This window comes from Lathyrus oleraceus, chromosome 7, assembly GCF_024323335.1.
Source record: "Lathyrus oleraceus cultivar Zhongwan6 chromosome 7, CAAS_Psat_ZW6_1.0, whole genome shotgun sequence".
In the NCBI taxonomy this organism is placed as follows: Eukaryota; Viridiplantae; Streptophyta; class Magnoliopsida; order Fabales; family Fabaceae; genus Lathyrus; species Lathyrus oleraceus.
Window position 1 is genome coordinate 62,221,763 of NC_066585.1, and position 24,670 is coordinate 62,246,432.

Below are 24,670 nucleotides of genomic sequence, written 5' to 3' on the forward strand. Positions count from 1 at the left end.
GGGTTGTGTTGTCAAAGAGTTATGCGATTAGGGTTGTGACTACACAAGAGTTGTGCTTTAAAGTATCAAGTGTTGATGCGAAAAATGACTTCGGTTTTAAATGAATTGTTCATTAAAATTTTGCGTCAGGGCGCTGCCCCCTTGACCCCCATCCGCTGAACGGTCAACGAAACCACTTAATTTTTTTTATCATTAATATATAGTAATATATAATAAATAAATAATATTATAATTTATAAATGATCATTGCATAATAAGGGGAAATAATACTATATTATTACACATAACATAATGTAATTTATATCGATAGTATTACTATTAAATAAAATCAATTCCTTATAACTAATTCATATTAAACTTTAAACTTATTTAAAATGGTACTACATCTATGCTTTATTATTATGCATAAACTTATTTAAGAAATAATAATCATAATGATATTACTTGATCTTTCAATTAAATCAAAATAAAGATGGCAAAAACAACTTTACTCATAATTTATACATTCTATGATAAACAACTTTATTGCTTGTATTGTAATGTCTATGATGCATGATATATTTAATGACTCATTCTATGCTTACACTTTATTATAATATATTAACTTTAATAAGTGGTTTTTTAATATTTAATTTTGTGTTTATTGTGTTTTAAGACTTAGTTTTGATATGGATTTTTTAGCTCAAATTGATGAGAGTGATGATGTAGATTTGGACATAACTATGGAACAAGATTGTGAGCCGATGTAACCTAATAGTAATGTGTTAGAGGAACATAGTAAAATGAAGTTTTTTACTATGATAGAAGGGTTGGATAATGAGGGAAGGCAAAGAGCAAAATGCAATGCATGTGGTACATCATATGCATGCGGAGGAAAACGATATGAGACAAATTCTCTAAAACGTCATCTTGAAGTTTGTAAGAAAGTTAATTTTGGAGATGTTGGTCAGATGATGTTAGACATGCAATGAGAGCTAAAATCATTAAAGGTTGATAATTTGGTATCTCGTGAAATGTGTGCTCGACTAATTATCAAGCGAGATCTTCCTTTTAAATTTGTTGAGTTTTAAGAGCTTACAACTTGGCTTCAAAACTTGAATATTGATTACATTCCTATCACTAGAAATACCGCAAAGGTTGATGCTGTGAGAATATACAAAAGGGAAAAGGAAAATATTAAGATAGAAATGACCAACACTCCTTGTAGGATTTCTTTAACTTCTGATTTATGGACATCAATTAATACTGAGAGCTATATTTCTTTAGCTGCTCATTATGTTGATAAAAATTGGAAGTTAAATAGTAAAATCCTCAACTTTTGTCACATGCCTCCTCCTCACACTGGTTTTGAGTTGTGTAAAAGAATATATGAGTTTTTGACCGATTGGGGAATAGAGAAGAAGATTTTTATCGTTACTCTGGATAATGCTTCTGCAAATGATGTCATGCAGCAAACTTTGAAGAGTCAACTAACCTTGCAAAATTGGTTGTTATGCAAATGGGAGTTCTTTCATGTCCGTTATTTTGCACATATCTTAAATCTAATTGTGCAAGATGGTATTAAATTAGCTTATGGTGCTTTGCAAAAGATTAGGGAAACCATTAAACATGTGAAAGGTTCAAAGAGTAGGATGGTAAAATTTAAGCAATGCATTGATATGGTTGACAATATTGATATATCAAGTGGGTTGGCTACAAATATGCCTATAAGATGGAATTCAACATATTTGATGCTTAAAAATGCCATTAAATATCAACGTGCATTTGGAAATCTTCATTGTTACGATGAAATTATACAAGTAATCCTTCAAAAGAAGAGTGTGTGAGACTTGAAAAAATTAGTAGGTTCTCGTTGCCATTTTATGAAATTACCACTTTGATGTCCGGAGCAAGCTATCCCACTTCCAATTTGTACTTCTTGTAAATTTGGAAAATTCAACGTCTTTTGATAGACAACCAAAAAGATGTAGATGAAATTACAAAAAAAATGGCTGAAAGCATGATTTTGAAATTTGAGAAGTATTGGGACAAATATAACGTTGTTCTTGCATTTGGGACTGTCTTAGATCCAAGAATGAAGTTGGACTCATTGGGATATTGTTATAAAGTGATTGATCCACTAAATTGGGAATTGAAGTTGGGAACATAAAGCTGAAATTGTACAAGTTGTTTGCGGAATATTCTATTTCTTCTTCAAATGCTTCAAGTATTCCTCCTCCTATTACCTCTTCAACTATGTCAACTGAGTCAAACATATTTGATGTAAGTTTTTTATTCATGATTTACTAATTGGTTTCTTACAAATGATATGAAATCACGATTTAATATTTGGTTTCATTTAACTTTATGTCATTATTTAATTGTCATAATTTTAGGAAATTAGATTGGGTAGACAACAATCTAGTACAACTAAAAGAAATGGTCAAAGTCAGCTTGATATGTATCTGGAAGAGGCGACTTTGGATCTCGATTACAAAGAACATTTGGATGTACTGCAATGGTGGAAGAACACTAGACATGTCGCCACCACATCTTACTATAACCCCAATTATTCATACGATACCACATTAACTCACCATAACCCCCTCCCCCCCCCCCCCCCTCCCACCACCAATGAACACCGAAATATCCCACCGCTAAATCACCCAGCCACTATATGACTTTCTTAGACCATAAGAACCATTGCTTCGTTTCCAAAATAATTCAATGTCCCAATTCAACCAACCACACTGTCCATACATAACCCAACCACAACGATCAAACTACGACAACATGGACACCAAACTCAATTACGACAGTGCCGTTGGCGATAATCCCCCAACTATAGGGGATAAATGATGACAAATATGTCAAATACAATGCGACCCTCACACCAACCACTTTTTCCTCAAGCCAACATTCAAAGGCCTCAAACATCTTAAGAAAATCGTGAGAGACCTCGAAGGCAGACTAATGCACCGGGATGTGGAACAGGGAAACATTTTGATCGGACAAAACATTGAATTTTATAATATAATGTTGTGTATTTAAATTTTATAACATAATATATTATGAATAAATTTTAATTTTTGTTTTCTTTCAATTATTTAAAATTATAATATTAAAAAAAATAAAAAAAATAAAGGAGTAACCAAGTTATACTTTTATTGAATGCATGCATACGCCACTTATTATACTGGTATAATATAAATGTTGACGCTAACACCGACGCCACTTATTATATTTCATATGTAATTTTAAAAAATTAGTTATTTTAAAAAAAAATCTAAAATTTACCCCTTAATTTAGTATCGTGGTGTCACAAGTAATGAGGGCAGAGTAGTATTTACCACGCGAAAAATAAAATTTGCTAGAGAATATATATTTACCATTATTGGTGAGAATTAAAGCGGTGTGTTAAAGTTCAAAAAAATCCAAAATACAAATTGTAATGCGAGAAACTGTAGCGCCATTCTCTGTCTAACAAAAATGGTTACTCGACGCTTCACTCAACTGCCAACCAGCGACGACGAAGACGATTATTCACCTCTTTCCAAGCCACACTCCACTTCAACAAACCTCGTCGACGATAACACTTCCAACCGTCGCAAAAGGAAGGTGCTGAACCTTCAAGACGACGACGATGAAGAAGAAGCTTCAAACGACAAAAAGATGAAGTTGAATGGTGATGATGATGATGAGGAGGAGGAAGAGGAAGCGTCCAGTGAAGAAGAGGAATCGCCATTGGAGGATGCTAAACCTGTTGGTGGACCGGTTAGGGTTTCTGGAAAAGGAAGAGGCAGAAAGAGTCATTTTCAGTCGTTTGAATTTGACAATAACTTATACACACTCGTATATCATCTTTCTTTTTATTTTTATTTACTTTGTTGCCACTAGTTGAAGATTAGTACAATGCATGAATATCGTTTTTTTAAAAATCAATGCTTAGTAGTGCAGGTTAACATGTGATTATGAGGTTTTGGTTTGGGCATTGTTTGTGAGGATGATGATAGGTTGTTTGCGAATTTTGGTTTAGAATTAACTATTAATGGAAAGTGTGTGTATTTTTTTTTGTGTGTGAAGTGGTTGTATTGTTTCTGCAGGAGGATCCTGTGCTTCTTGTGCCTGAGGGTAAAGACCAAAAACCGTATGTGGCAATTGTTAAGGTTAGTTCCTTGCTCTGTAGCACCACTGACACCTTTGAAGAAAGTGTTTATGTGTCTGAAACCGACACTGACACTTGACACTGAGATTATGTTTAGTTTATTAATTTTTCATATTATTACTGGTGTTAACGTGTCGGTGTTGGTGTTGGTGTTGTGTTTATGGTGTTTGTGTTTCATAGGTTCCTTGTCAAATGGTTATGCATGTTGTTTTGAAGATATGTTGGGTTTGGAAAATAACTAATAACTAGTCAGTTCTGCGAGAAAAGTACATGGAGTACAAGTGATATATTCCCTTTGTTGATGATGAATGCATTTTGTTATTCCACAATTTTATGTGTGTAGTGTTTTTAGAGTTTAGTTTTGATATACTGCAAGTGTAAAGATTTTTTTAGAGTTTAGTTTTGATACACCTTTCCATTTTCTGATTTTTGAAGATGTTTTTTTTTTCTGTTAGGACATTACACAATCCCCAGATGGCAGTTTGAAGATCACAGGGCAGTGGTTTTACCGGCCAGATGAAGCGGCCAAAAAGGGAGGTGGTTGCTGGCAATCTAGTGACACCAGAGAGCTGTTTTATAGTTTCCACCGGGATGAGGTTCCTGCGGAATCTGTTATGCATAGGTGTGTGGTGCATTTTGTTCCCATACACAAACAGCTTCCAAATCGTAAGGAGCATCCTGGGTTTATTGTGCAAAAGGTTTATGACACAGTAGAAATGAAATTATGGAAGCTCACAGATAAAGACTATGAGGACAATAAACAAGCAGAAATTGACGAGCTTGTTCAGAAAACTTTTCAATGTTTGGGTGAGCTACCTGACATCGAGACTGATGCTCCTGCTGATCAGGAAGATCTGATTGGAAATAAAAGAATCTTAAAGAAAAAGAGTATTTCACCTCTTGATGTTTCAAGAGAGGACAGAACATCTCGAAGGAGTGTCCAACCTCTGAAACCTGAAACACCAAGGACTTGTTTAGCTAATACCTCAGAGCATTATCGTATATTAGTGAATTTTAATGCATTAACAGGTGATATCTATCGTGACAAAGGTTTGGTGAAGTTGCTTCAAAATGTTCAGTACTTGTTTGATACTGATGGCATCAGAAAGAAAAAAGACAAATGCAGTGACAGTTCTGATGCAACCAACAATCGAGGCACCAACAAAGGTTTAGAAATAGAAAATGAGTGTATAGACAAAGTTCTGAAGGTACTTCTTAAAGTACCCAATTGTGGTTGTGATCTCTTGCGTGGGTTTATTTATATTCTCATGATCTTTTTATTTGTTTCCCTTTCTCTTGAGGACTATAATGAATTCAGCATTTACCTTTTTCACTCTACAGAATTCCAAGTCTTTTATCTGGCCAGATGTTGCTGTTCCAGCTGTAGTTGCTCTAGAGAATGCTTCACATGAAGCATTTTCATCAGATTATCAGAAGTACAGCCAAAAACTACGACAATTAGCATTTAATCTCAAGGTTGGGAGTTACTTTTAATATGGATTGTTAACCTTAAATTTTATAAGCAATGCCCTTGAACTTAGGAGATACAAAATCACCTGTAACTGCTTCATTTTTATTTTGGACAAGTCCCGTGTGGGACTTTCTTGTATGTGTAGTTGAATAGATGTTTTATTATATTATTACTTGTTAAAAATCAATGACTAGAAGATTAGATGTCTAATAAAATGGCATCAATCTTAGCTGGGCTATGTATAGAGCATGTGACTAATGATGAGTATTTGCCATAGTTTTTTTAAAATACATTTGTACTTGTTTGTGTTGTAAATTTTACTTTAGCTTCAAATAGGGGTTAGTTGAGTGAATTTTTGAGCAGTCTATGAATGATACGGTCAACTTGCAGAGAATGATTTTTATGTTCAGTAATGAGTTCAACCAATGTGTTAGTTTTTTTTGCTTAGATCCACATCATCTATGGTTTTTCAAAGTTGTTAGGCGAACAATAGCTTTTTGGTCAAACCAGAATTAAGGTTTTAAGGCCGTGGTTGTTGTGGCTTTGCAGATTGTTTTTAAGTTAAGCTTATTTTTACCAAGGCCAAATTTTGCAGGTTGATGGAATACTTATAATTTTTTCCTAACCTTATTTTGCAGATCAATCCATTTCTGTTAAGCCGTCTATTAAATGGAGAGCTAGAAGCTTCAAAAATATTGACTATGACACCTACTGAATTGAAGGTATTTAATGAATGCTGACTTTTCAGCCTTTTTTTTCCATTTGGAACTTTGAAGTTCTCTTTTTTATAAACCAAAACTTTGAAGCTCTCTTCTCATTTGATGTTTTTTTCTTTTAAATTTTACGCTATTAATTTCTAATTTGAATGCTTCTTGTATGTATTTTGTTTGGTCAACACAATTGGTTCGACCTTTTATAATTTTCAACATATTTTACCTATTTATCACATTTCAAATGCTAGTATAATAAAAGAATATATACTTTTGCCTGAATTTCATTGACAGCATTGAGCCTATGATTATTGGACCCATTAATATGTTTTGTGAACAAAATTTATGTAAAAGTGTTCCAACAAACACTCATAGGTGGGTCTAAAAACTTGTTTAACCTCTAATTAGATCACATCATAGTGAAAGATCTAAAAACTCTTATGCTCTTTAACAATGGTGACCACCCTGGTTCGGTCGGTCCTAATATTTTGTTTTTCTTGTATTTTCAGCATCATTCTTGGGTTAAATCAACACTATAATGTGATCAGTTGATGATCAGATATTTAATTGAAAATGAAATACTTAAATTGTAAACCCGTCATAAATGTTTATTTTCTGTGATGATGTTTTGAAGGTGGACTGTACTAGTTAAACACGCTGGACGTAGTTAAATAATAGTTGGTACATCTTAAAATGACAAGTGTTGGATAAATTTTCCAGAACATACTTTTAGAAAACTGCCTGTGCTGTTGAAAGAGGATAAATTTCAGAATGTACTGATAAATGTTGAATAAATTTCCAAGTTCTTACTAGTAACTTAAAAAGATTAATTTGGTTGTTGATTCTGTGTTATTTACTGAATATTTGAACTACAGGAGGGTTTGACTGCCGATGAAATATCCAAGAATGAACCTGACGAGCCACAACACATGCAGGTCATTTTTCACATGCAGGTCATTTTTTGCTTCACCCCAACAATCTTATGTTATCTAGTATTAAGTTATGTGATTATTATCTACTTACTGTTGGCTTTTCCACCGGCAATTCAGATGACGGACACTCGCTGCAAACGTTGCACAGAGCAGAAGGTGGGCGTGAGGGATATTATCCGCGCAGGACACGTTGACCGATATATGGTGTGCACCTTAATGTTTTACTACTGATATTTAAATATTGAAAATCATCTGCATTTTTATGACTTTGGTTTGATCGCTTTCGCCGCTCTGCTTGTTCAGCTGGAATGTATCGACTGTGGTTATTCCTGGTCTGCCTCTCGTGATGCGGTGTCTATGCTAACATTAGATGCATCAGATTCAAAAAGAAATGTAGGCACAGCCCCATGGGCCACTGCGAAATTTGAAAATGTGGAGAAGAAGCTAGTGAGTCCCCGTGAAACGGACAAGTCGGCCAATGACATCTTTATGCCGCCTGTATTGGAAGCCCATAAATCATTTGGCAAGTCGAGGAAAGATGAAAACATGGAAGCTTCAAAACGTGGTGACTAGGATAAATATTCTGTCTTTTTAGGATATAGAAGTTCTTGTGTGATATGATATGATGATAGTAGTAGCAAAATATTGTTGTCTTCTAATGGATGATAACTTGACAAGAATATATACTTAACGTATAATGTTACTGTTAGATATACTAACTTCCCTCAAAGTTTGGTATTGGGGTGTCATGTTTATGTTTCAGGTATATTCTTTTTGTTGTGAAATATGAAAAATAAAAAATAAAAAAATAAAAATACATTATTAAAAATAAATTGTTGAGTAGAAGATTCCGTGAGTATGAGGCAATGCCATAGTCGTTGGTTGATTATGTGACCCATGCTGTCCCTCCATAATCCTTTAACATGCAAATGCAATATCTTCGTTTTTATGGTTGTCTTTGAGGTTGACGCTTTGACCCAAAAATCATTATTTTTCTCATCATTGCATTCACCGTAGGCAAATTTACACCTCACTCCTACTCTCGAATTATCAAAATAAGCACTTCAACTTGACTTGGTCCAACCATGTCATGGGCAAATAGTTTTCTGGTGATTTTGAATAAATTAATGATGTAAAATTAAATTGTTTTTTAAAATAATTTTTTACTATAATTGATTGAGTTACTCCCGTCCTTCCATAAATAAGGATATTATAATGGTTGAAAAAGTAACAATAATATTGATTTTTGATATTTATAAAAAAAATGAAAAATGATAATGATACGGTTTCATAAAAAATACCCTATTCGAATAAGTTATGGGTTTGATGATAAAACTACTATCATTTACTATAATGTCTCTATTAATTATAGTTAAAAGAGTTGTTGGCTAAAGTGAAAGTTAATAAATAGGAGTATGATAGTGGAAAAATAATAAATGTTGTATTGATATTGTAAAAGGAGAATTATTTTGAGACAGTGAAAAAATGCAAATGAGACACTTTCTATGAGACGGAGGGAGTAAATATGAAATGATTTATATTTAAATTTAGGTTTAATAAATGTTTTAGTCCTTTAATTTAATTTAATGTTTCATTTTAATCATTTAATTAAAAAATATTACAAGTTAGTCCTTTAACTTCAATTAATTATTTATTTAGTCTATTATGTCAATTTTTGGTAAAAAAAACCTTAAATTTCGGTGACGTGACATTACAACAAGATAATTGAATTTTGGTGACGTGACATTACAACAAGATAATTGGTACAAATATGAATATCATATGTAATTAAAAATTGATATACTGTTTAAATTACAAAGGTTTTGTTTTCGAAGATTTAAAAAACTCATCCAATTTAAATAATGTATTAATTTTTAATTACCGAGTCACATTTTTATCAATGTATTACTGTCAAGTCACATTATCAAAAATTGACGGAAGTTATGTGAGTAACTTATAATATTTTTTAATTAAAAAACTAAAATAGAATATTAAATTAAATAATTTGATGATTAATCATACCTAAAATTTATCAAATGTAAACTTGAGTTGAGCATTGTAAAAATTCTATTTAAATTAAAAATTTATAAATTTTGACTTCAACTAAAATTAATTTTAATTTTATAATCAATTCTATTTTTGACAAAACAAATAAATCAAAATCAATTATGTCCATTTAAAATTATTTTTGTCTTTTTAAAAATCTAAACCAAACATGATGAGAGACACAATTTTAACACAAGGGCATATTTGTCAATAAAATAGAGCTAAGAAACATTATTTGAGATCTGATTCTTAACTCGACAAAAGTGATTATGGTGTATAAATATCTTATTACTATAAATATTAAAAATACAAATTAATTGTAGGATTCCGTTCCGAATAAGTTAATATATCATTTGTCCAAAAAAAAGTTATTATGTCATATCTGGCCTTCCCAAAACCATATAATAACATCATTATTTGTTTCCCCAAAACAACTTTCTTTTACTCTAACTTGTCTTGCAGCTATGGAGCCACTACGTAACTAAAATTCCACAATTACCCTTCTCTTTCTCTCTTATTGATAGGTGTTACTTGTCTTTTCACAAAGGGTTTTCTTTCTCGGGTTGCTCATTTACTTTGCTTAGATCGCTGGTCTCATGCTGACTAGTACTGAATATGATATGACCCAAATTTAATATAAAATATATATTTATATTTATATTTATATTTTTTAAATAGTAAATAATAAGAAAAAGTAAATAAAGAAAACCAACATGATTATGATTATGATGGTGTTTGAAGAACATGGCATGACTATGTAGGGACATCATGTGCAACAAACATATTATGCAAAACTTGTTGTCTCTTCTTTCACTTGTTACTACCATTCTCTCTCTCTCTCTCTTGCATTGTGTGTAGTTTCTGTTTCTAACATCGCTTTCCGGAACCACTTATTGCTTCTTCTATAGTGGTGATTGAACTGAACTTGCTTTTTTGTTTACACTCTTTTCTGGCTTATTTCGGATTGGGATTTTGAGTCTTACTATACACGTGTGCAAATACATGGCTCTTTTCTCAAATGGGTTGGTTTCATAACTTATTCTCCTGCAGTCTTTATGTTCAAGCTTGGAAATTTATGATTCTGCATTGAAGCTGTTTGTTGAAAGTTCTTCAAGATCTACACTCCAGTATGTGCTTTTCCTTTTTCTGCATTCTCCGTTGTTTTAGTTTGGTATCTAAAATTAAATCATAGTACACTTTATTATAAACAACTCATTGGTGACACTTTACTCAAATCACATCTGGGTATTATACAGATCATGCAATATTCTCTCATGTATGATTTTTTAGGGTACTAAGTGGGTCTCCCTTTACAATAATAGTTGCTTCAAAGGTTATAATTGGCATTTCAAAATTAAATGTTTTAGGTGAATTTAGAGGATTGTTCTGCAATGCAGGTATCATTGCCTACTTGCAATTGCAATCAACAATTTCTTCTTTGGTGTATGTAATCAATCACAAGTGTCAGTGTCGTGTCGGACACTGGCACACCTTCAATGTGAAGTGTTGGTGCTACATTGTTTATTACTTGTAGTCATTGTTGTATATAGATTTTGTTGGAGAGTAAGCAAGGTTTTGCCACAAACTAATTTATGTGCATTTTTTTTTTTCATGTAAAGGTGGTGCATGCCTTTGGATTCATCAATGGGGAAAGAGTTGGAGTTGGATCTCAATGGAAAATCTTCAGAAGGTTTGAGTCCTAATACTGTTCTTCCACCTCAGCAATATAGTGTGAATGTTAAGAAGAGATCTAAAAAAGGGAAATCCTCAGGGAAAGATGAAGTTTTTACCATGAAGGAGGACTTTGCAGAGATTAAATTCGCCCGTTTCCGAAGTTCTTCGTGTAAGAGTCGTCTCTCTAGAATACCTCATGGATTGGAAGGTGATAATGTAGAAGAAACAAGGAGGGTTTCCATGTATCAGAGTTCCAAGGAAGTAAGAGACATAAAGAAAACGGGGGGAAGAAAAAAGATAGAATTTTCAAGGAGGAGTGACATCTCTTTCTCAAGTAGCATTGTTGATTCTTTATGCGGTTCAGATGATGATGATTCCAAACATAGGTCTTCGGATATATCTCAGTATTCAAATTTTGGTTCCAGATCCCCGGCTTGCCAGGAGCCGGACAATTCAAACGATTTTATTGAGATTTGCATGGATTCTAATTTTAAGAATAAAAAATCTAATGCAGTAGAAGGTAGAGGTTCTGTAAATTTAAAGTCCAGAAGCGATCAAGTTGCTGATTCTGTAACGAATGGTAATTTTCTTCTTGAAATGGACAGAGTTCACTCATTGCAGAAGTCACTCTCTGCTAAAGTGGAAGTCTCTAATTTGATATCTCCTTTGGAAAATGATTACTTATCAAAAGTGCAATTCAACCCTGTCAAGAAAAGGATGAATAATTTCAAAAAGTCGAAGTCTTTGAGAAGTCCTCTGAGTCATATTGCAGAAACTAATGATGAGGTAAAATCAAATGAGACATCAGAGACTATAAGCAACAGGACTCATCAGAAATATTTGCTGAATGACTTGTCGAACACCGGAAAGCATTCTGATATTATTTCTGAGTTTATCAACAGAGAAATCAAGTATTCGGGCATAGCATCTTCGCCGGTTCACCTGCATGGTAATCTCAAGTTGGAAAGCAAACACGGAATGCCTTTCTTTGAGTTCAAGGTGAAGTGCCCTGAAGATGTGTTTGTGGCCAAGACATGGAGAATAGGTAATGGTTTCAATTTTGTATATACCTTTCACTCCATCGATAATAATAGAAAGAAGAGCAATGCCACCGAGTTGGAGTCTCACGATTTTGACAAGGATTCCTCAATAGTAGCAAAGATGCTGGTTTCCAGTAATTTATGTTCTGAAATAAATGACAAAGTATCTGACAACTCTATGGTGACGGAATTTGTGTTGTATGATCTTTCACACTCAAGACATAGTGTTTCGTCCGAAAAAAAGCCTTTATGTGAACAGAATTCGGTTAAAACTCGAAAAGCTTCCCGTGTTGAACCGAAAGAAGAAACTTTTGGGATGGTTTTTGAAGAGAACATAGCAATCAGAAACAAACTTCAAGACAAGCCCCTATCAGGCAAAGTTGAATCTGCGGATTCAAATTATTTTCCCTTGTTGCCTACTGAGTCCTATTCAAACCTCGAAATTGCTGCGATTGTCTTGGAAATTCCATTTTCTAAGAGAGAAAGCTTGAAGTACAAGAGAGGTGATAGATTATGCGATAAAGAATATTCCAACATAAGCAATCTCTGTGCAGTAGTTGATCAGAGTAGAAAGAGTCTTGTTGACAGAAAATTCCAGGAACAGTTGAAGGTGGTAATACCAACAGGCTACCATGGTTTGCCAAACGCTGAATGCCGGGGTCCCTCATCATTACTTGATCGGTTGAGACATGGAGGTGGTTGTGACTGTGGTGGTTGGGACATGGCTTGTCCCCTTGTAATTTTAGGCAATCCTAGTCTTCAATTTGCTGAAGATCACCCACTTATAGAGGAATATCAACCACTGGAACTTTTTGTTCAGGTAAAACTTGAATTTAACAGCAAATGTTTCTTGAAGGGACTTGCTAGACGAAACACTATAGTATTGTTAATTTTGAGTTAATTAGGAGACACATATGTCTTACTACACTTTTGCATCCCGTCTTCGAAATGGCTTCAGATTTCTTATGGATCTATTCATTATATAGTCTTTGTTATTGTTTTTTTTTACCGATATACTTACCTGAACTTTTGGTGCACAGGGAGCAAAAGAAAGTAGTCCTACTTTCAGCATGAAAATGGTTGAAGAGGGGAATTATGCTATTGATTTTCATGCACAGTTATCCACATTACAAGCATTCTCCATTTGTGTTGCCATTTTGCATGGAACTTCTCCATTCAGCGGCACAAGGAACCAGAAAAACCAGCAGCTAACTCAATGCAGTTCGTTGAAAATGCTTCTTGAGGAGGATGTAGAGTGTTTTTTCAAATCGATCACAACCGAGAAGAAGACTGCGTGCAAGACTCCAAAAGGAGTTCCTAGATCCTATGTTCCGAACCCGCCTTTTTCTCCTATTGCACGCGTATAAAGTTTACTAGGATAGCATGTAGTTAGAGGTTTCAAAAATATTCTTTGCAACAAGTTCTTGTAGACAGAAACCCAAAATTGTTCATATTTTAATGTGGGATAGAATCAAGAGAGAAAAGAGAGCATAGCAGTCTTTTCTCTCTTCCTGTTTGTATCTATTGAAAATAAAATAATGTCCTGATATGATTATGAGGGGAAATGGATTGGGAGTATATCATTTTGAATTTTACATTAGATAAAATTTTATGAACCTCTCCAAGATATATACATCCAAGATGTAAGGAATATGCTGTTACTCTCAGCCTATATCAATCATCTCCTAACTTTTGCTTTGAGATCTTTTTCCTACTATTATTTTAGTTTCTCATTGTTTCTTAATTGCATGAATACTAAGAGTGATATTCTTATTTGCATTTCATTGTCTAATCCTAAGGAAATCTTCTCGCAAAAGAGTTGAACACTAATAATTTTAAATGAATTATTTTAAGTTAGGAATAATATATATATTCATCCACCAATTTGATGGAGATTATTATAAATAATTTAAAATATTTTATTATTATCAGTGGTAATTTATGTTTGGACATTTAATCAAACTTGTTATATTATACTACTTTATAAAGAGATAAGAGATTGGTACTTCTATACTATGATAACGTTGTATGATGATTGAGCTGACTTTAGATAAACATAAAAAGAACAAATATAATTTCATGTATGAGTTGATTTTAGATAGATTATTTAGCAACCCAATAAGTTTTATTAATATAGGTTGAATAATAAACTATTTTTTCAATAAATAAATATTTTTTAAGGTGGCATCTAAGGTGAATTATATGATTCACTTATAAACTATGTTCAAAGACCATCCGATATATTTAAAGATGTAGATGAGTAAGAAAAAAATAGAAATTTATCTTTGCACACATAATCCATTAGCCCATTTTTTCTCTCCCCTCTTTATTCGCAGGTTTGTTAGGAGTTGTGGGAGTTTATCAATTGTTGGGACTAATAAATTTTTCAGAGATCCATGTTCGCTTGTTTATATGTAACACCTGAGGGTGGGGGAGTGATTATCGGTGCCCGAGGCATGACAATGAGACACTTCTAGCAGCTTTTAGGGAAAAACTGAATTCACATCGGAATGAGAGGGATCTTGAGGCTGTGTAGGTATGAGACTGCATGGTTGAAGAAAGGCTTATAAGGATTAACTGGTACTACTTATACCAATAAGATGCATCTTCTTTTCGGTAGTCTAACAAATAAGAACTCCGTAGTTAAACATGTTTGACTTTGAGTAGTATTTGGACGGGTGACCTTCTGGAAAGTTTCTTGAATAACGTGTTAGTGAGGATAAATCATGCTGAAAAGACTCGTGTTGATTTGTGAGGTCAGTCGGTAATCCTGAAAGCAGTATGGGGCGTTACACATTAGCCTACTTTCTCTCTCCCCTCTTTATTCACAGGTTTGTCAAGAGTTGTCAGGAGTTGCGGGAGCTTATCAATTGTTGGGACTAACAAATTTTTCAGAGATTTATGTTCGCTGGGTTGAAGGAAGCGATGCTAATACATGTTACTTCCATGCTTGTGTTAAGCAGAGGTCTAAGATGAATAATTTGGTTGCTATTCTGGTGGATGATAAGTGGTTGGAGAGTGTTCCTGAGGTTCGGGGGGAGATATCTAAGTTTTTAAAGAGCACTTTTCTAATCTCGTGGATCATAGGCCTACCGTAGAAGGGGTGTCCATGTTGAGTTTCTCCTTAGAAAATGTTGTGTTCATTTCTGTTAGGTTTTTGCCTTCAGAAGTAGATGAGGTTATTGATAAGATGGATGGGTCTAAAAGTTTAGGTCTAATGGGTTTAATTTCTTCTTTTTAAAGAAGTTTTGGGGTTACTTAAGGAGGAGGTTTATGTGATGTTTGACTAGTTTTCTTTATCTCTATTACCCAAGAGTTTGGCGTCCTTCTTTGCCGCTCTTATCATGAAGGTTGAGTCTCCTTTGGTGTTGGGAGATTTTAGACATATCTCCCACGCGAAATCGACCTTTCTTAAGGGGAGACAACTAGTGGATGGGGTGGTTGTTCTTAAAGAGGTTTTAGATTACGTTAAGGTGTCTAAACAAGAATGTTTAATATTCAAAGTAGACTTTGAGAAGGCCCATGACTCAATAAGTTGGTCTTTCTTTGATTATATGATGTGGAGGTTTGGTTTTGATGTTAGATGGATGGCTTGCATCCATGATTGGGTCTTCTCAAGAATTATCTCAATTCTGGTGAATGGTTTGTCAATGGAGAAGATTAGTATTCAAAAGAGTCTGAAGCAAGTAGACCCCTTAGCTGCCTTTCTTTTTCTTCTGGTGGTAGAGGGTCTTAGTGCTTCCTTAAAAGAGGTTGTTCCGGCTCGACTGTTTGAAGGATTCAAGGTGGTTTCAAAAGGTTTGTGGTGTCACACTTAGTATGTGGATCACACTGTGATAGTTAGGGTCCCGTCTGTTAAGTGAGAGGATATTGTAAATCTTAGATGTGTAAATCGGTCCTTGTTAAGTAAGTGGAGGTTGAGGATTTAAGACTTGCCTTCGCTTGGGTTGATATTACCAAGGTGAGGTACGGTTCATAGGGCTTTAACTCTTTGGATCTCCCTCGGATCAAGAGTTTGACTAGTTTGCCTCCTCGTGTGTTAAGTTGGTAAGGGACGACCATAAGACAAAATTTGGCATGATGTTTGGGTAGGGAATGGCCTTTTATGTGTTTCTTTTTAGAGGTTTCTTCTTATCTCAGAGCAGACTCAGCTGGTGGGCTTTTTAGGTTCTTCAGTAGGGGATGTCTAGGTTTGGAGTTTAAGGTGGAGGCAGTCTTTTTGTGTTTGGGAGGAGGACATCTTCGTCGCTATGCTCGATCTTATCTCAGGAGTGGTGATGCATGATCAGGTAGATGTTTGGGCGTGGAAGCCATATTCGTCTAGGAGTTTTTCGGTTAGTCAGCTTACGATATCTTTTCAGCTTTTGTTGGGGTCATGAAAAATAGGTCAGAGAGGGTTTTGCGCGGGCTTGCGAAGGTTTGGATGAGTTCGACACTTGCTAAAGTGGTTGTGTTCTTTTGGCAGGTGATCTAAAATAGGTTGCCCACTAGGAAGAATCTTCCGAAACATCAGATTCTCTATGGCTCTAGTAATGCGGGGTTCGTCTTGTGTGTGGGGCAGGGGGAGTCGACCAATCATCTCTTAGTGTTGTGTGAGGTTGATTCAGCCATCTAGTATAAAGTCTTTAGGTGGGTGGGAAAACCGGGGCCTTTACCTACATCGATTTCAAGGGTGTTTGAGTTGTTTTAGGGTTTGGGTCGTGAGTAAAAGACGTCTTTAGGCTTGATATGATTTGGCATTTTGTGATCCATGCTATTTGAAAAAAGTGAAACAAATTAATTTTTAGTTGGGAAAGTTTGTCGATTACTCACTAGATGTCCTTGATTATCAGTCTGTCTTAGAAGTGGGTTCATGCTCATGCTTCAGAGTTTGATGTTTCTCTGTTGATAGGGAACGAGACTTGCTCAAGTAGCTAGGAATTTAGGGATGTGTTGAGTGGTCAACTGCCTTTCTTTAGTTTGCGCTTTGTATAGATGATCATGTTTTCCTTCCTCTAACTTGCTTCTCAGGAATTTTGGTGTGTCAAAAACTTTGGATTGTTCAAGTGGGTTAGTGTGATTGACCTGTGTTTTTTCTTTTCTGGCGGGCTTGTTATTTTTTTTGTGTTGTTTTAGTCCTTAGCTTTGTCTAATTTGTTTCTCTCGAATATTTTTGGTGTTTTTTTTAAAACTTATTTTTTGGAAAAACTTTGTTTTTTCTTAATAGTAATATTTCGTTTTTGCTAGACTATTAAAAAACCACTTTAAATGCACTTGAGAGAGGGTAAATTTTGAAATAGAAATAGAAACAAAGACAAGATCAAATCTAGTGTGGCAATAAGGATTGAAATAATATACACCAATTTAATCCAATGATCAAAATTATCGGTACTCGGTGAGTAATTTAATTAAACTCTCACTCTAGAAGCCACCATTTCTTAAATGACATTATTTTATACAAAATTTTAGTTTCTCTTGACTCATTGAGCAACATCAGATCCACCTAGCTCCTGATACTAGGGAAAAAATGGATAGGAGAAACAGACTTCATAAATATAAGTTTAAGTGCATGTTTGCATGGTTTGAGTTAGTGCTTTAGCTTGTATTGTGTAATTTAATTGAGAATATGAAATCCTAGGATTAAAATTATTCAGATAAAATAGACGGAGTAACATGATGGCAATTGTAAATTTTCAATATGGTATAATACAACAATACATAAATTCCTCAAAAGAAATTCAAATTTCTTTAGAAAAACAACAAAATTATTCACAATCAAATAAACAAAGAATTGACTTAATCTTACAAGATTATTTAACAAACCCTTAGTGCGTCTCAATTTTTTTCCTTCTTATCACACTCAAATCAAATGAGGGAAAATGGGAGTTATATAGAGAGACGGTTCTTAGGGAAGCATGACTCCTCCAATGGTTGATTGTTATGTATCTTTTGCCCCTGCATTGTATATGTAGTTGATATACATACATCAAATATACAGTTTATGAACGTGCTTGCAGCTTGCAGGACCTTTAAACTTTTCTCCCAAGCACTATCTAATCAATAATACAAGCTATCTAAACTTGGCGATGCAGCTGCTGGCATTCTTGTTGTCGTCGTAAAATTATAAACCAGTGGGAAGTGGTGATTCCAGAGAAAATACACTTTTGAAAAATTCATATGAAGCAAAGAACAGTGATCCTTGAGACATGTACATAATCAACCTCGGTGTTAACCCCCTGAAGACATAAGTAAAAGGTAAATCCATAAACAAATGTCATCATGCAAATTGTATCTAATCTGAATCAAACTCTCTGACACATTATTTATGGTGTAACTCTTGTTTCTGTTATCAGATATTTTCTTCTAATCTAAATGATAATGGCTAGACTCAGAAAATAATACCTGTATAAGCCCTTCAAACCTTCCGTCTTGCTAATTTTGTAAAGGGCATGAAACACGCTATCATATTGATTTCTTGATCCCGGAATCTGCAGTGCACTCGCTTTCATCAGAAGCATAAAGTAAGAATAGAATAATATAAATCAACAAAAAATGTGTCATAATCATTTTTAAATATAATTTGGAAATAACTATCATTCAAATTAAAAAACAATTAAGGATAACAAGATAGATATATATATATATATATATATATATATATATATATATATATATATATATATATATATATATATATATATATATATGTATATCGAAAATTATACTTTTACAAGAACTCTCGGAAACTGTAACTGTTAATAACTGGCTTCCGTGGTATTTACTAGCGGTAAGAAAATTATATAATTGAAGGATTTGTTAAACACAAACCTGTGTCTGTAATCTTGTCTTGATGACATCAAACGGAGTTGTGAATAAAGCAGCAGTAGATCCAGCTAATCCTCCACACACTAACTACAGAAATTGATAAAATCGTCTGATTTTACATTCACTGCGGTGAGAGAAAAAAATGGTAGTTTAAAAACAGCACAAAAAAAAGCACTAACTCACAGTCTGAAATGTGTGGGATTGAATACTAGAAGATGGCATCACTTGCTTCAGGCTTTCATATGTGTAAAACTACAATGGAGAATGAATCACAGACAACAGTCACAAACAAAACATTGGTTTCTGAAGAACTTGGGAAAGCAATCACAAAATGTATGGAGTAATATGAATGGTGGGGGCTTGGGATGAAAACATTAACAATCACAAGAGGCTCCTACACTCGTATTTAGACATGAAAATTTTAAGGGTCAAATATGGAAAATAGTAAATCTCTGGCATGAGGGACTTTTAGGCACACACTACCAATTCCTCATGCCAACCTCCCCCTCCCATTTTTGTGACAGAAAACCGACTGGTGTAAAGCTACTTCAATAAGAACATGCATTGAATGTTGAAAACAGCTACTAACCTTGATCATTGAATGTGGGATATTTCGGCACAATACAGCTTTCCAACCTGCATATAGCGAGGAAAGACCACCATTTCTGATAATTCCAATCAATGCATCCCTGCATAGCGGTATGTACATCAAGATGCATGACAAAGTAAAATTAATACAACTATATAGGTCTTGCACGGTAAAACAACAAACTTGGAAACCATGAGCTTAAACATACATAATAAGGTTCTTCAACTTGATGTGAATATCTAAGACTACCAAATTTATATATAAACTTTTTTACAAGAACTTCACAAAAAGTGAACACAAATTACAATAATGGAATACAGTTCATGACAGGCACATAAATCCGGACATGCTTAAAACAAGCAGTTTTATGTCATGACAGGTACAGAGATGATTCAAAGAACCACACATACCAGCAGTTGCGATAATGAGACCCAATTTGCATCTGCTGCTTTATTCGCTCACTAGGAGTAAAGATGAAAGATGTAGCAATGCTTGCACAACCACCTCCCACACAATGGGCAAAAGAATAATACTCCTGCAAGAAAAGATGGTTGAAATCTCATTACACTAATAAGCATAAAAGTTATGGTAAGATCCAGACTAATCTTAGATATTTAAATCTAATGGTACCATGTTGACAGTGGCATTTAACTTGCAGTGATTCCACATAGAAATAAGTAAATCAGGGAAAAGACAAACACAAGACAGGACGGATAACTGACATGGAATGACTCCACTTACAAATTAATTACGGAGAAAGACAAAAGCTACCTTTGGCAGATAAGGAAGCAAAGCTGCTTTAACCGATTCATAAGTGAAAGTATAAACTGCAGAAATTGGAGCTGAACATGCAATGTTTGTAGTAATTCCACGATATAGTCCAGGAAAACCTGAAATCAATCCACAAATTCGATGTAGAAGCTATCTAGTTATAGGTTGAATTCAAAAGGAAAAGTAAACTATATGAAACAAGATAAATAAGTTACACAAATATCTAGCAAAAATGTCATTTCTTAGAAACCAAACCTCTATCAGAAACAATTGATTTGCCAATGTAAAAGATGGACCTCTGTTCTGCACGACATGATTGAATGACTGTCTTGATTGTGTCAACAGGATGCAAACAACAGCTGACACATACTCCAGCCATCGCCCCAGAAAAAGCATGTTCTTGCTTGGCAAGGGAATGGAAAGCCTGCTTATGATTCGCAGAGAAGATCTGAACCTTACGTTCATTATCACTTATATCTGATAAATGCCTTCTTTGGATTTCCATTAATTCATTATCATCAATCTTATATTGGCACTGCACAAAAGCACTGTCACAGGTAGCTAAAGAGCTGTTAATATGATAATCTGCATAGGTACTAGAAGATAAGGTATGACAGGCACCAACTTCCCTCTGATTATCCGGCACAGCTTGAAGAAAATAGTCCGAACACAGTGGGTTAACTTCGTTTGTGATTGGAACTGCATCATTAGATAACGATGAAGCTTCATGTATTACTACATCAGGATTGCATACATCGCTTTCATTAGCCAATGAAGTGGTACTCGTGTCTATTGAAATGCAGTCCCTGGCAACCGAAGAATTACTTTCCAGATTCTCCAGCTCAGTATCTTTACTCCCAAGTTCCTTTTCATTACAATATTCATTTGAATTTTTATCACGCGCCTGCAAAACTCTCTCGAATAAAGAATGAATATAATCTTGGTTTCCATAAGCAGATTTAAGAATCAACATCTTCTGTGTTACCGTAGGAAAATCCAATTTTTCCTGCAAAACTTGTGAACCGAAGCAAGTAGCGTCTGTATTAACAGAATAATAATCAGTTGTATTTGAAGTGACCACACCATTTCTTTTCTCACGAACGCAACTGATAATTTTATCTTTTGTGAATCCTTTGGCATCATCTCGGTTCACATTTTCCTTCCGGTGTAAAAAAGAAAGTGGCCGACTAGCAGAATCCCATAACTGGCGAATTGCGGAAATGAGCTGAGGTGTTGTCAGTATCTCAGGGGACTTCAGTTGAGAATTTCTACAGCATTGCTTATTCTCATTATTGGAAAGAGACGGCGAACAATCTACACGAAAAATATCAGCCTTAGAGGATATCCCTCCGTCTTGAATCCACCAATATTTGACCGAATGTTGATCATTTTTCGGCGATTTATTGCATCCAGACATCTTCACAAATATAGTTCGAAAATGTCTGGACAGAGTAATCCTGAAAATAAAACAGATTACATTTTCATTTTCAATTGCAAAACTGTACAGTGTTTCACTTTGTTCTACTACAAATCTTTGAAAGTGAAAATAAAAAACAAATTATAAATCTAGCATATATATGATGATGAACACAAGGAAGAAGAAGACGGGGAATACTAACCAGTGTTAAATCGTTCTCATTTGTGTGATATAGAAGTAACGAAGAGAATCGCGCTCCAATCGAATTTCGCCATTTCAAGATAGCTAAGTGAACGTGGTTTTCTGCAACAGTAAAAAAAACTGAATCATGCAATGAATATGGATAGAATAAGGAGGGGAAAAAAGGAAAAGATGAAGATGATGAAATGCAACCTTGATGAAAGCGATAGTTGAAGAGAAGCTGTGAAAATCATGGTTTGGATTGACGGTGACTCGGTGAGGTGAAGAGGGTTTAACTGAATAAACCTACAGAGTACAAAAGGAAATAAAAAAAAGTGTCTGAGCCCGGGTTCGAACCGGGGACCTCTAGTGTGTGAGACTAGCGTGATAACCGACTACACCACCCAGACATGTTGTGGTGAATGTGCTACGAGTATTTATATATCCTTGTTTATAATTTAGTAAGCATGAGTAAATTTCCTATTGTATATATAGCTGGAAAGAGAATATTTAGAACTAGGAGAAATACATTATATATAGAATTATGTTAAAGCATATTTGAGTTTTAATTTATTTCAAGAACTAAAAACATTTTAACTTTTTTTATATTTTAATCACAACATTTAGAATTTATTATAAATGTTTAATTGCAATTTTGATCATCCTATTTTTCTATTTTTCAGTTTTGATCCCTTTATTTTAAAATTCAAATTTTTAATCTATTTCTAATTTGAGATAAATTTTTAGTGACATGATATTAGTAGCGGTTATGCTCATTGCCACATGACTAATTCGACTTAGTTTTTTTAAATTTATAATTATATTAAGGACCTAATTGTTGACAAAATCTAGGGGTGATAAATGGGCATGCTCATCATGTTTAGGTCCGTCCCACAAAAGTCCGTAAGAAAATAGAACGGGTTGGGACGAACATAGTTGGAGAATGTCTAACGCAAAAGTTTATGTAAATGCTCGTACCCACGAAGAAAATAGGACAAAGCAGTACAAACACATTAAAGAGTGAGAGTCTAAATCCTGAATCCGTCACGTACTAAAGTGTAGGCAAAAATGACATCTCCAACGGATTGGGTCCGTTTTACCACCCCTACAAAAATCTAACCGTTGGTAAATACGAAATCAATGTGGGGACAAACATGAATATAAATTTTAAAAATGACATAGAGATAAATTTACCAATTTTATATCATTAAAAGTTAATCTCAAATTTGAAAGGATTAAATTTTTAGAAATAAAATTTTAAAAAGGATTAAAAATCTAGATTTTAAAAAAATAAAAAAATAAAAAAATAATAGATGATCAAAGTTGCAATTAAAGTTATTATAAAAAAAATATTTAAGTTTAATAAAACTTTATATTTATAATTCATTCATTTTGAATATTTATTGAATTAAAAACTATTATTTTTAAATTAATTTTTTTACCTTATATTACAAAAATATCATTAAGATATAAAGTTAATAACAGATGAATTATGGTATTTCTTCCTTCAGTTATAGGAGTGTTTATGAACGTGGATTGACCCACAAATTCGATGATTCAAATCGAACCAATTCATAAATTATTCGAACTCATTCATTTACGGATATATCCAACTCAATCCATAATAATTCGTATAGTTTTGGTTCGGATATCGGATTTGAGTTTTGCAACCCACAAACTCGTTGATTCAACCCATTGATGTGATTTTAATAATTTCTTATTATTTTTATTATAATTTTAAATAAAAATATAAAATTAATATCTCACTAATAATCATAATTTTTCCAAAAAAAATATTATTCTCCGCCAATAATACTACTAGACCAATTAGTTTATGTAATTTTAAGATTAAATATTGTTTCTTATTTTCTTTTGTATCATTTTCAAATAACGTATTTTATGAAAATAATGTGTCTTGTTGAATTTTATACTACTATCAAGTTTAATGTCGTGTTGATGAATTTTATGAGATATATGATATGTTTCATTGAATTTGAGTGTTTTAAATGAATATGATTGTATTGAGTCGTGTTATATTTTTTTAAACCGACAAAATGAATCATAAAAAATATAATTTTTATTTGAAACACACTCCGCGAACTCAACTCAACTCAACCCATATATGAATAGATTGATTTGTGTCGGTTTTAATAATGAAATTGCGGGTTAAACGACGAATTCAACTCATTGAAATTTGAACGAGATGAATAACAGATTATGACAAATCCGATTCAATCCAATCCATGTACACCCCTATTCAGTTACGTGTATAATATCAATACAAAATATTGTGAAGTTATAAATATAACATATTCCAGACATGTTTGAATCTATTTTGTTTTTTAATTTTTAAAATATGTTTTATAAAATTGTTTTAAAAAAATATTTTTAAAATGAGAATAAAATAACAAATTTATTTGGTAATATAATTTTTCAAAATAATTTTAAAAAAGAAGGTTTAAATGCATTTTTGGTCCCCATAGATGGGACGTTTTAAACTATTGATCCCCTATTACAAAATCAGTCATTCTAATCCCTTAATTTTGATGACTTTTGAATTTTTATAGTCTCCCTCCAATTTTGCATACGTGGCAGTGATGATTAAGATAAAAAAATTTATTTTTAATGATATGTCATTGATGACTAGACTATTATTTTTTAAATAATAAATTAATATTTTTAATCGACCAAGTGTTTTTAGAAACTTATTAATTAATTTTTTAAAATTAATTTATGGAACATGTGAGTCTGACTCATCACTCCATTTTGCAAACAATGAATTTACTACACTATACAAACACTAATTCCATATTTTGATAAACCGATGTGGAACTTCTCTAATTCTCAGTTTTATATTTTCACACCATTGATTTCATCTAAATTTTCTCCCAA

General features: G+C 33.6%; 3 protein-coding genes and 1 non-coding gene across 9 annotated transcripts; 2 read left to right on the top strand and 2 right to left on the bottom strand.

The window, feature by feature from the left end:
• Positions 1 to 3,384: 3,384 nt before the first annotated feature.
• Positions 3,385 to 7,995, top strand: LOC127105576 (uncharacterized). 2 transcript variants are annotated; one of them, XM_051042767.1, is made up of 8 exons: positions 3,385 to 3,831; positions 4,083 to 4,145; positions 4,600 to 5,352; positions 5,486 to 5,620; positions 6,254 to 6,337; positions 7,201 to 7,260; positions 7,375 to 7,461; positions 7,561 to 7,995. In XM_051042767.1, exons 1-8 carry the CDS (start codon positions 3,469 to 3,471, stop codon positions 7,828 to 7,830), a joined length of 1,815 nt encoding a protein of 604 aa, XP_050898724.1. In that variant the 5' UTR covers positions 3,385 to 3,468; the 3' UTR covers positions 7,831 to 7,995. The 2 variants fall into 2 exon arrangements, with proteins under 2 accessions (XP_050898724.1, XP_050898723.1); XM_051042766.1 differs by having other exon boundaries at positions 3,386 to 3,831; positions 7,201 to 7,278.
• A 2,711-nt stretch (positions 7,996 to 10,706) lies between these two features.
• On the top strand, positions 10,707 to 13,718 carry LOC127105577 (uncharacterized). The gene is made up of 3 exons (XM_051042768.1): positions 10,707 to 10,808; positions 10,923 to 12,837; positions 13,058 to 13,718. The coding sequence occupies exons 2-3, from the start codon at positions 10,930 to 10,932 to the stop codon at positions 13,382 to 13,384; spliced, it is 2,235 nt and encodes a 744-aa protein (XP_050898725.1). The 5' UTR covers positions 10,707 to 10,808; positions 10,923 to 10,929; the 3' UTR covers positions 13,385 to 13,718.
• Positions 13,719 to 17,670: 3,952 nt separating this feature from the next.
• On the bottom strand, positions 17,671 to 22,153 carry LOC127105578 (uncharacterized). 5 transcript variants are annotated; one of them, XM_051042769.1, is made up of 10 exons: positions 21,992 to 22,152; positions 21,801 to 21,901; positions 20,437 to 21,638; positions 20,182 to 20,300; positions 19,821 to 19,945; positions 19,411 to 19,510; positions 19,005 to 19,073; positions 18,825 to 18,908; positions 18,399 to 18,484; positions 17,671 to 18,232 (listed from the first exon to the last, which is right to left on the bottom strand). In XM_051042769.1, the coding sequence occupies exons 3-10, from the start codon at positions 21,596 to 21,598 to the stop codon at positions 18,118 to 18,120; spliced, it is 1,860 nt and encodes a 619-aa protein (XP_050898726.1). In that variant the 5' UTR covers positions 21,599 to 21,638; positions 21,801 to 21,901; positions 21,992 to 22,152; the 3' UTR covers positions 17,671 to 18,117. The 5 variants fall into 5 exon arrangements, 3 of the variants coding, with proteins under 3 accessions (XP_050898726.1, XP_050898727.1, XP_050898728.1); XM_051042771.1 differs by having other exon boundaries at positions 17,998 to 18,232; positions 18,399 to 18,498; positions 21,992 to 22,153; XM_051042770.1 differs by lacking the exon at positions 21,992 to 22,152 and having other exon boundaries at positions 21,801 to 21,984.
• Positions 22,115 to 22,188, bottom strand: TRNAV-CAC (transfer RNA valine (anticodon CAC)). Its single transcript has one exon. It is a non-coding gene; the product is annotated as a tRNA-Val (tRNA).
• Positions 22,189 to 24,670: the final 2,482 nt, after the last annotated feature.

Bases quoted from the DNA above. Each gene is read 5' to 3' on its own strand.
- LOC127105576 (XM_051042766.1), top strand. From the start codon at position 3,469: ATGGTTACTCGACGCTTCACTCAACTGCCAACCAGCGACGACGAAGAC. The intron at 5,353-5,485 runs GTACTTCTTAAA...TTCACTCTACAG, and splicing joins GTATAGACAAAGTTCTGAAG to AATTCCAAGTCTTTTATCTG. The intron at 5,621-6,253 runs GTTGGGAGTTAC...CTTATTTTGCAG, and splicing joins AATTAGCATTTAATCTCAAG to ATCAATCCATTTCTGTTAAG.
- LOC127105577 (XM_051042768.1), top strand. From the start codon at position 10,930: ATGCCTTTGGATTCATCAATGGGGAAAGAGTTGGAGTTGGATCTCAAT. The intron at 12,838-13,057 runs GTAAAACTTGAA...TTTGGTGCACAG, and splicing joins CACTGGAACTTTTTGTTCAG to GGAGCAAAAGAAAGTAGTCC.
- LOC127105578 (XM_051042769.1), bottom strand. From the start codon at position 21,598: ATGTCTGGATGCAATAAATCGCCGAAAAATGATCAACATTCGGTCAAA. The intron at 19,511-19,820 runs GTATGTGTGGTT...ACCGCTATGCAG, and splicing joins TCTCATTATCGCAACTGCTG to GGATGCATTGATTGGAATTA. The intron at 19,074-19,410 runs GTTAGTAGCTGT...TCTCCATTGTAG, and splicing joins TCCCACATTCAATGATCAAG to TTTTACACATATGAAAGCCT.